This window comes from Hippoglossus hippoglossus, chromosome 14, assembly GCF_009819705.1.
Source record: "Hippoglossus hippoglossus isolate fHipHip1 chromosome 14, fHipHip1.pri, whole genome shotgun sequence".
NCBI lineage: Eukaryota > Metazoa > Chordata > Actinopteri > Pleuronectiformes > Pleuronectidae > Hippoglossus > Hippoglossus hippoglossus.
Window position 1 is genome coordinate 19,515,890 of NC_047164.1, and position 16,774 is coordinate 19,532,663.

Sequence of the window (16,774 nt, forward strand, 5' to 3'; positions counted from 1 at the left end):
ATCAGCCCTCATTCTTCCCTAAACTCAAAGGGAGGAAGTGAACTGTTTGTTTCTGGTGGTAAGCACAGCTCTCCGTGGCTCCACTCTGTTGATTAAACCCTACCAGAGAAATAACTAAAGGCTTATTGCATCAGCAAAATGAAAATAGATCAACTACAATAAAATGGTTACATTATTTATATTTTTAGTGATTTGTAAATGTAAATTTGTCATATATATCTGGTAACAGAGTCCAACTCCTAACCAGTTGTGTCTGATAACAAGCTTCACTCGTGTCGTGCAAAGAAGGCAGCAGATTCTAATCATCTCAATTTGAATATGTTCAAACTAACATCCAAATGAGGTTTGACTAACTCTCTCAGCTTCTGCCACTACTGGAGACTTACAAAACAGTGAGCAAATAGACGAGCTTATAAAAAGGACAAAGGGAATATAATTCATCAACAGACAAGCTCTGAACATTTGTCTGAAATGCTCTGGAGTGTGATATATTTTTACTTTGAAGTCAGATCGGGGACCACAAACATTCTGGGAATACTCTCGGCATACTCCCCCAAATTACACTCACAAATTATAACAAGGAGTCAGAGTTTAGGAGTGATGAAGGAAAATCCTCAGAGCAACTCTAAGCAAGGAACAGGGAGTTGTAAATCATTAGTAGGGGTGGTTTACCCCGTGAATAGGTGTGATGCCCTCTTGTGAATGGTTGATATAAGAAAATATATCTTGGTGACAATGGCCATAGAATGGACAGGGGAATCAAAAACAATAAAGACCAATCATTGGTCGGCGTATCTGATGGGAGGGGGCTGGGACGTATCAGATCCATTTATTCAAAGCGGAGCCTGCTCTTGCTAACTTTTTCAGGATTACCAACCCTAGCTTTAAGACATGTGGTACTGGTTCTATCAACTGAAAAATGTTCTGTTGAATAAATTGTAAGCCATACTTTAAAAGTTGCAGACAAGACTGTGATTACTCGCCAGTGCATATACGGTAAGTAGTGGTGTTGGGGCGGCGTGTAACTGTGACACAAACAAATGAACAATCAAATCGCAATGTAGGACCAGAAAACCCAACCGGATAGATGACCAATCTAGTATAAACTCCATTACAGACACAAACATACAAGTGCTGGCAAAGTGATGTCTAATTACTTAAAAATGCTGCTTTCAGACATGCACTGAAAACCGCAGTTCCACCATATCTTATCCAGCGGAGGAACATGTTTCAACGCAAATGTCCGAGTGGGAAGCTCAGGATTATCTGCGGACCTTCTCTGCCGGTTCCTCCTTAGAAATTCAGGAGATGTGTGCTCTCACATTGATTCACCGCTAGCGAGTGGGGGGGGGGGAGTTGATGACGGTTCTTACCTCTCACCGGAATAATGCGGAGGATTTGTTGCTTGTGCAGAGAACCTCCCACTGCGTTGTGCATGTGTGAAAGGAAAACTCTGGGTAAACTCCAGACCCAATTCTCCTGACTTTACCCGCAGGTCATGTCTGAAAACAGCTTTAAAAGGCTAAGATGCTTTGAGAATAGCTTTTGTCTTTACAAGGATCTTAAATAACCTTGGCCACTAGGGGTCCCTAAATTGAAACAAAATCAAAATACCTTGTTTGATGATGTCATGTAGCAGCATGGGATCATGGGAGTTGTTGTCTCCACCACCATTGCCGATGAAAACCTACCTGACATGACTCACTCGCAAAATGTGGTCATAAATGAGGGGATTTATGTATTTTATTCAGGTAACGCAGCAAACAACAATTAACAATCGTGATCCATTTCCAGTGACTAATACTAACAGTGGAAGGAAAAAACAGCCGACTGGCTAACTTGCTAGCAATGACTTTTCCCTTTGTCATACGTCGCCTCCCCAGAAGTTACAGAAGAGCTGGACAAAGCCTCGGGTCAAGCAGATATGATGCAATTAAAAGGCGACCAAACTAAAACATCCTGTTACCTTGAATAAAATTGGGTATTTCTCTGCATTTGAACATTGTTGGAGAGATTTGGGATGATGGAAGTACACGAGTTAACAAAATATATATACATTTTAATTAAGAATTGTTACATATTTTTTATCTTTAACTGAGAGGAAAGTTTTCATAGAATTTCAAGGACCAACTCTCTTGTACTAGAAGGTTTCATGAATACAGCTGCAGGTCAGGAGGAGCCTTGTTGTTGTTACTGAGCAGCAACTACTCCAAGCAATGATGACATTGTAAAGCATTGGGGTCTGTGCAGCAGTGGAACAGGAGCTGTGTTCCACTATAAACAAGGAAAGCCTGATTTACATGAGGAAAAGTCCGCCCGCACTCCAAAGTCCTGCAGTTACAGCCCACGCCTGAACTCCGAGCCTCTACACTAACAGCCAGAAACGATATATTGTGTCATATACATTTTTAGAGCAATTTTCCTACTCTCTGAAATAGCAACAGCGTTTCCCTCAAGAGACACCGGGGACATGCTGTAATTGCTGGAAAAGTTATTATGCAGTCAGGATTCCCCCACTCCCCCCCCCCTGTTCGACCTTCTACGCCCTCGGAGGGCAAGCTGGGTCACGGTATGAGGCCCTTCAGCAGAAGGAGCTTTGATTGATAGCTTTGTTTCCAATTTCGCTGAAGTGCTTGGCCTTGTTCCCCTCACTGAAACCATATCAACACTGGGTGGAAAAGCCAGTAATACACAAGTTTCCACATGAAAAAAAAAGAAGGGACAGCTAACTTGAACAGGCTTTAATATGGGAATAAAGCTGCTTAAAGCTAATGGAGCAGTTTATTTGGGTGCCAGGCCAGTGTCCAATTTGGGTCTCAAATCCCACAGGGGTACATCTGAATATGGGAACAATGCAGTGGGAGCCAGTGGCATTTTAACTAGCTGGGGTCGTACTTACGAAGGAAACGCAGGCGGCGAGCAGCAGGATCCTGACCAGGAGGTCTTCAAACTGCTCCCCCACCAGCTCCCACAGGGACTTGCCTGAAATATACGAAGACAAATGACCATCATGTTACATCAGTTTTCAAATACAAAAGGACACAAAATTAGCCTGTGCACTTAAAGCATCTGTGAGATTAATAACATCGACTTTCTTCACAAGACAATCCCTGTGTTTACGGAGGAGTAGTGGTGTGTGTCCATGGGCGGAAAGCTGCAGCCGTGTACACTCCCTAAGGTTTAGCCCTCAGTCCACAGAAAGGAAAAGATCCTGGCTCGAGACACACAACCAGGTAGTAAAAGGGAGGAGGACTGCCGGTCACTGGAAAGATCAATATTTACCTTCTTCAGCCGGGAGCTCTGTGGATGTCACATGCCATGCCAGGTGTAAAGGAATCGAATTGGCGGCGGAGCAGGAGAGAGGGAGAGAAGAAGGATGGGGGTTGGTGGAGAAAGTCAAAGAGAAGTTAATAGATTTGATTAATCTGTCTGACATTGAGACACACGCACACGCACACACACACACACACACACACACACACACATAGATGCAATGATTAAATTTCAGACGGCGGCACAGCAACACTGTTGTTTTTGATGCTGAGTGTTATCGTCTGCTCACGTACTGCTACTGGAATGAATAAACCTAATGGTACAATATGATTAGAGGAAAATAATCCGTTATGTGATTCTAAACTCAGTGTGTTTTAAATTCCACCTTTAATGCAGCTTCAAGTCTCCAGAATCTACTCAGCCGTATAATGACTGACACAATACATTGGAAATACAGATATTGTATTAATAAACTGTTTCATAATATAACCAAAGCTGTTGATATGGTGCGATTGCTCATCTTCTGCTCTGTGAGCTGTCTGCACACAAATGCTATTAAAATGTGTGAATAAAAACTGTGTTTTCAGTGTTATGGAATTTAGTGCAGTTGTCAAAAGTAGCTTCAGTTTTATCAGATCAATTCATATTTCTTTGTAAAGCAAATCGTTTTTTCTATACATGTGCACTCATTTTATCAAGTGAGCATTTGGCTGATTACATGTCACAAAATATTTTCTCAAAGACCAAGTTGACATATTTAAATAGTTGGTTTTGACTAAACACATGTTTAACATCATTGAAGACTATAAGGAATACAATTCTTGGCCCTGGTGTAAAGTAACTAAGTAGGCCTACAAAACTCAAGCTCATACTTGGGTATAATTTAAGGTACTTGTACTTTGAGTATTTCCATTTTATACTGTGTGTACCTTTACACCACAACAATTTAGGAGGAAATATTGTATTTTTCACTCCACTCATTTAATATGAAGTTCCCACCTACTCCTCAGATTCTGATAAATAATACTAAATATATATTCAGCAAATAAATGATGGTGTTTTATTAGAGGGACATTTCCAAGCTACCGAAAGGAACAGTATAATGTAGTATATTACTTTGAAATTGGCCAGTCTGCATAATGAGAACTATAACATTTGGCACTTAAAGATATTTTTATCCTTTTTAAGATAATATAAGTTGTACCTTATTGATCCTCAATTTTTCGAAATTTACAATTCATAGAGCAGCACCAGAAAACAATTGCAGTGCAAGGGGAAAAATAAGAATGAAAATTGAAAACTATGCTGCCCCATCGAGGTTATTTCTGCATGTCTTCCCCCACTCTCTCTCTCTCTACCCTTCACAGCTAACTCTCTGTCTTATCCAAAAGAAAGGCCAAAAAAAAGGACCCCAAAAAAACCTACAAATATATAGAAATACAGAGGTCATATTTTTCCACCTTCTCAAATGTGAGTAATTTCCAAATTCTTCATATCAGAGTAACCTGAATGCATTTGTGTTTGAGCCGTTAGTCGTACAACCCTGGGACCCCATTGTGGGCTCTGGGATCTTTGGTGACTTTTCAGTCGATGTTCCTTCACTTTTAATTCAATGAAAGAATAACAGTTTAAAGACGGGGCAATGAAACAAATCAATAGCTGGAGCTTAGTCTGAAATGACTTTTAGAATAAAGCTCACCTTTCTTAGCTTGTCCATGAAATGCTTTTTCTAAAAACCAGACCTATGGTGGTCGTTGACATTCATACTGCAGCTTCACTCTCTATACACTAGAGTTAATTTGTCCGTCTCAGAGGTCAGAGCAGAGGCTGATTTTCTGCACTTAACCTTTTGTGCAGCGGTTTCACAAAAACGAAACAGAGATTAAAACTGCCAATTCTCTCTTTGTTCACCTCATCATGTTATTTTTCAGAAAACATTTACAAAGAAAAGATGCGTTTGTTTCGCGTTTTAACACGAGCAGAGCACGAGACCACTCTGAGTTGATCACCAGAACACAACACCCACACCACACAGGAGTCACTGTTGTGAGCAGAAAACACATCAGTCATATTCAAAAAAAAAACTCCACTCGACGAGCACTGTTGATCAGTGTCAAAATAATGAGACACAGACGCGCTTAGTCACTGCGTTTGTCAGCTTCTCATCAAGTCCAGTTATGAGTTATGGATCAAACCGGTCCAACGAAACAAACAACATCCATCACATCTGAAGAACTTCATGAATTCATATCATCTGATCGGCTTATTAAATGCTCCATATGCCGCATTTCTTATCAAAGTCTGGAAAAGTGGGTTTCTGACACAAAACAATTTTTTACTTCTGTCTTGTAAGAAATGCTCATTATACGCTGCATTAAGTCATGACAGAAACCTAAATTACAGCATGCATTGCAGAATGACGAGAGGAAAGCAGCTATTTTTAGCCGGCAGTGGGCCGTAACCCTAAATGACAGCAGTGTTCTCCTTCGAGCAGTGGAAACCTCGTGTTCTGAATGTTTTGACCAGACCGCGAATATAAAACTGGACAGAGGAAGGCCCAGGACATGAGCTCACAGCATCCTTCCGAAAATAAAAAGCTTCGCAGGGACTCCCGTTAAACATGCCGCTGGCAAGAAAGAGAAATGATTTCACATCATGGCTTCGGGAGTAAAATGTGTTTTTCCATTGGTGAAGAGACGGCAAAGGCGATCTGGAGGTTTCTTTTACCCCAGGATATGAAAAAGTGTGATCATTTCAGGTGGTTTCATTGTCTTTATTTGGTTGGTAATAAAACCAGGGGGAGTGAAATGGAATGTTGCTGCACAAACAGGCTATTAAGCATTAAAGCCAACTTTGAACTGATAATACAGTACCTTCAGTCAAACCTGCATGTGATCTACTGCAAAGAATACATCCATGTTTTCATTTGAAAATGCATCAACTCTGCTGCGGACACTCCTGCCGTCCACACTGCTCGGAAGATGAAGAAGTTTGGAAACGCTGCTGGCCCTGTTTTAGTCTGCAAGCTCCAGGGGCTGTGTTTTGTGTTTCTGTTTGAAAATGATGACGTAGACCCTGATTGGATCTTTTCAGTCAGGACGAAGCCTTCGCTGATTCGCCAGGCTCCTATCACGTGACCCCATTTCAGAAGAAAACAACTGGCATTAGCCTCGGCTACCAGTGTAGAACGCAACATGGATCATCAATTACAAGCGTTGCTGACCCTGGTCTCTTAACTCTGGATTTGAAATTCAGAGTTAATGTCCAGTGTGCGGGAGAGGTCACGTGATATGCGTTTTCAGGCCTGTTAGTATGGACAGGGATTAAAACTGATCCGGAGCAAAACCACTTGCTTGGGCAGAGATTCTTTCAGCTTAAAAATTTTAAAAGGAAAACGTAGTAGCATGGATGTAGCCTGAGGCAACAAACCCCGCTGACCCTCGTGCAGGGGTCATCTCTCAGCTCCATGAATGACCATCTTCAGCCAGTGTAATAATAGCTGATGAGTCATCCTGGATAAACCTGCCTGACTTTTCAGAGTTCAGTTTGGACACAGTTGAACTCACGAGGGACTTTTGGCTGCACTTTGCCAGCAGCGGCAGCAGAAATGTGGAGAAGTGGGTTCTGCTGTTTTCCATGCTCCACCAGTCTGACATAAGCCTGTTTCCCCATTACTGTGCCTCCTCAGTTGTGTAATGTTTTTTATGGCAGACAGGCTGGCTGCAGCTCGGGGGCAGGAGACAAAGAGAGACTGAGTGAGAGGACAAGACAAATGAAAGGGGAAAGAGAGAGAGAGAGAGAGAGAGAGAGAGAGAGGGAGAGGGAGAGAGAGAGAGAGAGAGAGAGAGCGAAGGAGGGACGGAAAGAGCTGGAGGTGTTGAACGGGGTTCCCCTGCCTCCCTCTGCCAAGGATTCCCTCACAGTCATCTGGGCTGTGTCAACCCGAGGCTTGCCCAGGCACATTCCTGAGCACTGACTTCAGCCACCACCACTCCCCCCTCGCTCACTGTGTCCCCACAGTACCTCCCCGCCTCGCCGCTCCAGTGCAGACAATGAATAAAAGAGCTTGTTTACGAGCAGCAGCGAAGCCAGCGAGCAGAGGGGAGACACTTCCTGGAGACGGTTGCCAACAACAGCAGGAGGCTGGTTTTCTCAGTCCGGAGAGTCAGGAAGCGGAGCAGGAAACTGGACGGGTATTGATCCGCAGCGAATGCCCTGCTCTGATGGAGGAGCTCTCACCACCAGCTCCTCTTCTCCGCCCCAGTCTGACGGAGTCCATTAACAAACTACCGCTCACATTATTAGGGCCCCCAGTGAGCCTCACGTCTGCGCGTGGTTATAGGCGGCGTTAACAAGCTAGAGTTCAGGCTGTCTTGAGTAAACTCCAAACATGAGGAGGGTTCAGCCGTTACCATGACAACGTGGATCACAGAGGCTCCTTCCAACAAGCGTTTTCACGAGGTAATGTGCCAGGGCCTGTCAAAATTTACCAAGAATAACTGTTATGCAATCAGCAGGGCCTTGATGCAGCACGCTCCGACTGCAGAGATCAAAATCTCCACCATCTGAAGTGAACAAGCTCCTTTCGGGCCCGAGCCGCGGGCGTCTTACACACAGTTGTCATGAGCGCTGGCAGGCAGGTGAGCAGACACACCAGATGAGAAATGTTGAAGTGTCGTACCAGGGGCTTACATTGCAAGCGTCATATCCATCCACGAATGCAAATATCGCGGGTCAAAGTTCACCGAAGCTGAACTCCACTCAAAGCCAAGCTGCGATTTGCCTCGTCACAGGAAGCAAATGTTTTAATAGCCTCCTCGCGCTCACAGATTGGAAGAGAACTGAAGGCAAAGGTTCTCGACTCAAGCATTCACATGTGTGTGACTGGGCCCTTAGTCTTCATCAGAAGGCGCGTCAAACTATCAGACGGGCTACACAGAAAACACACCGACTGTACTAAAAATCAAATCAAATCTTGTAAAAATGCTACTATGCTACTCTCAAAATGTTGTTCGGTAAAATTAATGAAATTAAACTTTCAAAGTAAACTTTTTTTCCCCCTTGTAGCTACACTCCTTGCCAGAAGAAGTGCTGCAGCCCACTCAGCACCCCCTGCATCCTCGCTTTCATAAAAACACATTTAGACGATTAAGAATTTGACACTGCCAACAAAACTAACCACGTGAAATAAACATGGTTCAAGCTCCACCGCTGAATCACTGCCTGTGTCTCCTTCGTTCTTCGCGTGTCCGTCAATTACGATGGCCTGGAAAGACATTGCCTCAGACGCATGGCACATATTCATTAACATCATCACAATGAGCATGCGTATACACACACACGTAGATCCACATTTTACTACCAACCATAACTCCTGACACTGACTAATGAAATTATCGTACATCATGGGAATTTGGGCATTTTTGATTTAACAGAGGGCGAAGTTATCGTACAATGTGATAATAGTACATCTGGTAACAATGGCAGGGCGGCATAGGAATGGTGAGAGCAGGGAGTCACAGTTGTGCTGCTTCAGTAAGTGACTCCAGCTCCAGGCTCCCACTCATCACTGATGATGATGATGATGATGATGATGATAACAACATAGTACCTTCCTATATCCCATCACTTTCCTAATGTATGTTCCCACTGAGGCCTGAAAGCATTAACCATATCAAATGTAAAATATAAATGTAACCCATTCCCCAACCCAACCTTATTATCTCTGACACAAAAGGCCCTGAAGGGTGTCTGCAGAGGGGACGTGTGCAGACTGGCACAGTCAAGGGTTCCTTCATTTACATATGTCAGTGGCGGGTGTTACTTCTCTGAGGAAGTCATACACAACCATGTCAAGTGGGTGAGTGTCAGTAGTTATCTTTACCCGTCCTGCCGACCTCAGAGGAGCCACCCTGAGGAGGAGGAAGTGAGCAGAGGAGCAGAAGTGGTAACACTGACCAATGCAGCATAATGAAACAAGGTCGCAGAGCAGACACCAGCAGCTTCTCTTCAGCTGGTATCAGAAACCTGACTGAAAATGGCTGAAGAGCAGCAGTCAGATGCCTCTCACACAGGATTAAAGCTGCTTTATTCAAACACACTGATCAAACAGCCATGTTAGCAGCTCTGTGAGGGTCTACTTCAGTAGTTGCTCACAGGGACAATAGCAACATGAGGATGTTTTTTTTTCATGTTTCATGTTAAACATGATCACCATCTTAGCTAGGCATGTTACCATGGCAGCATCCGCGGTTTGGCACAGTGCACCGAGGCTGAGGTATTTGGTCACAATCCAAAGTGCTGGGCAAACTGGAATTTTAATGATAATAATAGATGAAAGGAGATCATGAAATTTGCAATTCACAATTCTGAGGGAAACATGAATGTATGAACACTATTTCATTCATGAGTTTAGGCAATAGCTCACTAAAAAATAGAAAGAATAACCCAATAATGATGCCACAGGAATATGTAGGGGCTCACCCGAGTCAGCGAGGTTCATCCTCTGAGAGCCGTAAAAGTCTGTATTAAATATTGTTCCATTGCATCAAGAAGGTGTTGCGTTTTTTTTTTTTTACAGTTAATGATTTATAGGTTCCTCTAATAGAGGGACCAAGATCTCCAAAGTCTTTAGGATTCATCTTCTGGGGACCATTACTCTACAACCTGGAATGGCAATCCATCCAATTGCTGGTATATGGATCTATGTCTGGATCAAAGTATAATTAGCAGTAATATTTTTCCAACCAAGCAACAGTTTAAAACCTTCCATCACATCCATACTCCCAAGCTGAAATGACATCAACTTTTGCTGAGTACAACAGAGAGCAAATCATGGTTTCATTTCAGTAAAGGGAAAATTATATTATCCTTCACGGGTGGAAAAAGAACAGTAGTGTACGGGAATGAGATGCCTTGCTCAATACAAGTAATTTTTTTATGTACTGCTATGTTGGATTTCCTGATTATTCATTTATTTCATGCTAGAGACACAGTAAAATGTACCACCAACTGTCAAAGCAGCACAAAGATCATTCATATGTGAGGCTCTTTTCTGAAAGTCTACCGCGTCAGGAAAGGAGAATTAGTTATTAAAACAAATGGCAGGAGATTCTGCTCCACAGCTGCCCATTGGTTGGTGGATTGTTCTGACAATGGGAAAAAGAGAGACTTTTTTTTGCTTGCGATGTTGCACAATATGCAGTATGCTAAAATTTAACTGCAGCATTATTCTGCCTTCTCTTTTAATTTGATGTTTTATATGTGATTTTTATGAAAAGTACCAAACTGGATCTTACTAAAAAGCATGTTCTTCAATATGTCCTCTTGATATCAACACATTTTGGTCAGTCCAATTGGGATACTTCATCAAACACTTGCATAACAAGACATTAAGACAAGTAAGACATTAAGTTTACTTCTTGTTGCATGTTATTTACATGTTTAAATAAAAACTGAAACACGACAAAAAGAGCTACTTGCTCTATATTTTACAACACAACACTGTATGATGAGCGCCACCGGCCAGTTAGACAGAGGAGAAGGAAAAGGGCCTGTCAACCATGCAGGATATGCATGAGGTGATTAGCACAGAGCCGATATCTCGTCAGGGCTCGCCGCTTCCTCTTCGAGGTCACAGCTCTGCAAAGTAAAACATTTTCAACATCCAAACAGGCCAGTGAGGATGAAGGCACCACGCCACCCAGCCAAGAAGCTGAACGCTGTGAAAAAAAGTCAGCAATCCCCCAAACAGCAAACTGAAATATCTGTGATATTTATAGGGTTTATTCTGGTTTTAGAAAACCAGTGCCACACTTTGGTCCAATCAAAAGCTACAGTACGACTTTGCTGACCTGAGCTCTGGAGCGATGGAGGCAAATTAAAGTAGGTACATTTTAAAACGTTGGAAAGGTTTTAAAGAGGTTTTAAATGTATGTTTTTATATGTCAGAATCCAGAAGGAAAAGAGGAAGAGAGAAAGTGACGAAACAAGAAACCGACCGAGAGTGAATATAGGAGTATATATCACCCGTTGGCGGGCGCTAAAAGAGGCCAAAAGATGCCTATAGGGGGAGCCTGAGTATAGGCCAGAGTGAATCTTGCATCATGTTGCTTTTAGGTGTCACTCACTCTGCATCTGATTACATGTGTTAAAAATTAAGAGCCGGACACCAGCAAGGTTTCTGAAAAGGATTACGGAAAATGAGGGAACTGTTAACAATTGTGTGAAAAATACTGAATCAAATTTGAAATTTAAGTATTTTGGATGTAAACAATCTTGGGCGTTATTGGTCGGGGAGGTAGATATTTACTATGAAGTAATAATTTCCACTGTTCTTTCCGTTGTACTTGTTTTCTTTCTGCTAAACCTGTCCCTGTGAAGTGGAAACAGGTTTATCCATCTGATCCAAGCTCGTGGCTTTTCTAGTATTTACTCGTTTTTTCCAGACGATAATGAGTTATTTTACATACAAGTCATTATACTGAGCAAACAGCTCATCTCTATCTGAATGCTTTCAAAGAACCTCCACTAAAGACACATGTAAACTGAGCATCCTATGCTCTGCGTACACACGGCCTGCTCCTTGAAACACAATCACCTCTGCATGCATGTGTCCACAGTGGCCCGAGCTGTGCTGTGGCAGAGCGTCCGGGCGGCAGACGGCAGCAGCAGTGCATTAGACCCCAACGTCATCATCGCCATGAGAGCATGATGGTGACTGACAAATAAAGAGGTGGGAGAGAAGTGACAGGCTGGAACAGGATCGCAGCTCGGTTTGAAGGCAGCTGGGGCAGGCACACACAGAGCCCCGCTAGAACAGGGAAGTGACTCAAATGACTATTCTGCTAAACTTAATTGTCCTTTCTCAGCCCACGTATCTGTCACTGCAACACTCGTGCCACATATTTAACTCTTAACTGGACACTTTTCAGAAACAAGGGACAGTAAAGGTGTGCTGCAATGTGCCATCAAGAGTGTGTCTGTGTGAAGGAGGAGCAGGAAACTGCAGAACTCCTCTCGTATTTCAAACGCCGGAGCGAGTAAGTCGAGGCTGCCTTTATGTGGAGTTGCAGAACAGGAAGAGAAACAACACTCCGAGTGAGTGAGATCCCACTAGAGGAAGTTGTAATTATTATTCGTGGAAGGAACCAGAGGGAGGAAAGTGCCGTAACGTGCATGATTACCCAAGGACATCAGTGACAGAAAACCAAACACCTGGTCGGTGCCGGAGGGTTGTTGCACCTCCACAATGGGAGAACAAATTCACACATTTTGTAACTGAATCAATAACAGGAGTTTAAAAATAACCTCATATCAATGAAATCAGCAGAAGCAAAGTGGCGCTTGAGAGCCGAGTACCTAACAGATGAAAAGATGATTTGTCTTTATTGCATCAGTGGATGTTTGGAATATTGCTGTTGGCACTGCTGAAAGCTTGTCTACCTTATTCTGGCTGTAAGTTAACATACGTCTCTAACAGTAGACACTGTAACAGGATGGTGCAATCACATACATTGTGAGGTTGTTCAACCTGAATATGTTGCGCAATTGTACTCCTGTCCTGCAGGGAGTGTCGAGAGACCGCCTGAGCAAATTTTGAAGCGTCTTCAGCTCACCACCAACCAATCAAGATGACTGCTCATGGGGATAATATGGCCTTTTACTTTCAAAAATGAACACACTCTACCTTTGAAAATGGGGTTGTGAGGGCACCGAAAACAATCACGCACCGCAAGCTGTAACAGCACAAACATTCTTTGTGCACCCACACACACACACAGAGCATGTGAGTGTGTTTGTGTCTGAGGGAGAAAAAAAGAAAAAGAAGAAAAGAGAGAAAGAGAGAAAGAGAGAAAGAGAGAAAGAGAGAAAGAGAAAGAGAAAGAGAGAGAGAGGCCTGTGACTTCCTCTACTACATCACACTATGAACACGTTAAACTGCAAAATTGCGGTGCTTGTAGTTCTCAAAAGTAAATTAGATAGATTCCTGTAGTGTGAATGAAGTTGCAAATACGTTTGCCGTCGGTTGACCATAAATGGAAGTTGTGATTAAAAAAAGGTCAGTCGCCACCTTTCTGCAGCAAAGACTTCGCAGAGGAGACCGTCCAGATGTGGAAGCTAAGCAAATTTTCCAACATCTCAGAAGGGGATCAGAAACTCTGACGCTGGTCAGTGGGGTTTGTCTGTCAGAGCACATGAAAGTGCCGACCTAAAAGCCAGGAAACCCAGTCACCGCCTGCCTGTCTTTACTTACAGTGCGGCACTGGAAAACAATATTCTACGTGCTTTGATCAAAAGTAAGAATCTATACTTCTTGAGTCACTCTGCTGACTCAATACGAAAAGGGCATGAAAATGAACAGGCAAAAACACAGAACCTCAAAGTGGTTCCACCACATTTTTAACTGCGTTGTCTATAGAAGTAATGAGGCAGGACACACACTCGTCATGTACCGATGGTGGGGTTGATGGGACTGTTAACGACCAGCAGACAGTCCACAGACGTTTCTGGAAACCAACGGCGGTTAAACTCCCTCATCCGCCCCAGAGATGCGGAGGTAAATCGAGTGTATAAAACCTCTCCGGTCCCACGGAGGAGTGTTATGTCTGAGCCAAACATGACACACCATCCTCCCTGCGTGCCTCCTCCTGCAGACACTCGGAGCGTGAAAATGGTGAAATGGCAGAGGACGGTGTCATTTTCACCTCCTGTGTTCGCGCTCTCATGTCCAGGCCGACACAAACACCGGCACTGAGCTCAGACGCGTTTTGTCTGTGGACATGTTGATTTAGGTAAATGATCCCTCTGATAATCAGATCCTGCTAACCATTATAGCCGAGTGAAGCATGGTGAATGCATGTCAGAGGGAGCGAGGTAATCATACCACCCGCAAACAGCTTTGAACAGACTCTCACTGGAACAAAACACCGAGGCTCACACAGAGTCCTTGCAGTCAACTACAAACTCTGCGGTTTGTGTGCAGAGGGGAAGGAGCCGTCAAGCAGCCATACATCACTCCACTATGACATGTGCTAAAATAGGAAACAAACCAAATTTAATGCTGGTTTCTCCTGTTTTTGGGCCTGTTTAGGAGCAGCCAGAGTGGATAACCTTTATGCAGGGAGCCCTAAAAAAGGAGGAAAAATGGGTATTCCCTCCCTCCATTTATCTCTAACACTGCTCGCATGAGACAGGAAGTTCACAGCTAAAAGCGAAAGAGATGTTATCTGTGGCAAGACGTTGCTTTTTTTCCATGAAGTCATCACAAGCCCCTGGGTAGGGTGGCTGGCTGCAACAAAAGAGCTTCTGTTTGACTGGCACAATGTGCCGCTCTACTCCACAGCTTGGCCACACATGCAAATGACAGGCCAGGAGCTTGGGGAAGGTGTGGTGATGTCAGGTCCCAGCGCCACACGAAAACACAACTCAAACACCAGCTGAACGTAAGAGAAGATTACAGCCTGGGGCTCATGTCCACACTGACAAACTCTACCTTCACCTGAAACCCACCTGATGAACAGCAATTTCACTCGCACTGTTGCTGTTCTGACAGCACAAGTTTGTGCGTGTGTGATCGTTATCTCTCACATACACATCCACTTCCCTCTGAGGTCTGGTAATATGAACTGGAGAGTTATAACCATAACTGTTGAAAGTGAAAACAGGTTGCTCGAGATTTACTGTTTCATTACATTCACCCCCCCCTTATCTTCTTCCACTGCAGTAGCCTGAGCATGCCTGCATTTCCTGATCCTGCATGACAGCCAGGGATGTGCACTGTCTCTCCACACGCACGCACACACGCACGCAGACACGCACGCACACAACTTGCGCCAATACTTGGTTAAGCAGGGCTGCACGTTAGTCCTCGATAAGAATAAAGCTTTCTAAGGCAATTACGCACAGCGTGCTCTCAAACCACACCTGACGTGAGGTGACCTCTGCGGATACCCTAGTTACAAAAAGTCAATCATGGTTTATTTGCATTGATACCTTCCCTGTCCAGCGGTCTCTGTGTCAATGTATTCCTTAAACACGCGGTACAACGCGCGGAATGGTTTCAACACGAGCGTGTGCATGAATGAATGTGCCACTGACTGCGCGCCACGGGGAATACTGTTTTACGCACAAGAGCGGCCTGAAATATAACAGCAGCAGTGTGACTTCCTGGCACATGGATGGAAATAGGCTGCAACACGCTGCAGCTGGGAACTGAGATGGACACATAATAATAACAATAACGTATAAAACTACTCACCGTTCGGTCCATATCTCTCCACGCTGACTTTGACCTGCTCCAGAGTCAGCCCCGTGTTCTCGTTCACGCCGAAGTTGTCTAAAACTTCGGTCGCCGATTTAGTGTGCGCATTTTCCATCTTGACTCACCAGGGCTTAGACAATCAGATTTAGAGGCAGGTAGTATCAAAATGCATGTATTGTGCTAATCGGAGGGGTGTTGCTGGAGGGAAGAAGGAGGTGAAACGTCTCCACCACCGGTGCGGACGCTTGAGGAGGCGGAGGCTCGCTCGGTTCGCTGTGTCACCTGCTGTCCCCCCTGAAGAAAAACCTCCAGATCCTCGGCACAGACGCTGTTGTTCCTCTGTCGGTCGAGTGCTGCCGCTGCTACTTCATCTCCTCCATCTGAAGGTGTGCTCTGTGTGCGGAGCGCCTCCCCGCCGCTCGGGTACTCCCTCCTGCGCTCCCATTGGCTGCGCGTACCTGAGCGGAGCCTTCATGCAAACACTTGACACATCTCAGAACAGGACACACGCAGCTCAGAGTCGGTGCTGTCAGGGAAACTGCTTCTCGGCTTCACCACACCGCACACCAGCCCCTGGAGCTGACAGGGGGACAGCGTGCCTTGCTCAAGGACCCAGAGAATGGTTTTCTGCTGCTTGTGAGAGAAGACGTTTCACAGAGCTTGTTGCGTGTATTTATACTGTATTTAGCTTTGTTTGTTTAGCACTTATCCAAACAAGGTTACAAAGTCCTTCACAAAAAGAATCCATGTCAAAAAGAAGAATGGATTATAATAAAAGGTATTTCATTCAGTTTAATTCTAGGGGCCAAATCATAGCATAATAAGGTCAAGACCTTAAAATGTATAGAGAATTTATATTCTCTGAGCATTTACATTTCTCTGCAGGGTAGCTCACCATACCATACGATACATGATACATGGCCCGAGATAAGGATAATATCATGATACAGCGATTCTTCGGCAATCAATAAATTGATGGACAGTTATATAACAATACATCATGATATCTGTCTAACTGAAGAATACAAAATGCCCATAAAGAGGTAAAGTGCAGGATTTGTGTATTTATTCACTGCGACTCACAGAGTTTGACACAAACCGAGATGAAAGAATGCGCCAAAGAAAAGCATAAAGTCTTATCTTAGTGCCTCTTTATATCAAACATACTGAAACCTACCATTGTCCACATAGGCATAAACTATAAACTATAAACTGGCAAAGGTCAAGTATGTATATATA

The 16,774-nt window shown here is 43.9% G+C and overlaps 1 protein-coding gene across 2 annotated transcripts in view; it reads right to left on the reverse strand.

The window, feature by feature from the left end:
• The window catches only part of atp2a3 (ATPase sarcoplasmic/endoplasmic reticulum Ca2+ transporting 3), a 47,426-nt gene extending 31,490 nt beyond the window's left edge, over window positions 1-15,936 (reverse strand). The window contains exons 1-3 of one of the 2 annotated variants that reach the window (XM_034606173.1): window positions 15,533-15,936; window positions 3,283-3,300; window positions 2,900-2,982 (exon numbers count right to left, since the gene is read on the reverse strand). In XM_034606173.1, the coding sequence (XP_034462064.1) occupies window positions 2,900-2,982; window positions 3,283-3,300; window positions 15,533-15,650 (219 nt within the window). In that variant the 5' untranslated portion in view covers window positions 15,651-15,936. The remainder of the gene's footprint in view (window positions 1-2,899; window positions 2,983-3,282; window positions 3,301-15,532) is intronic. The other variant, XM_034606172.1, reaches the window with a different exon arrangement.
• Between the last annotated feature and the right edge of the window lie 838 nt (window positions 15,937-16,774).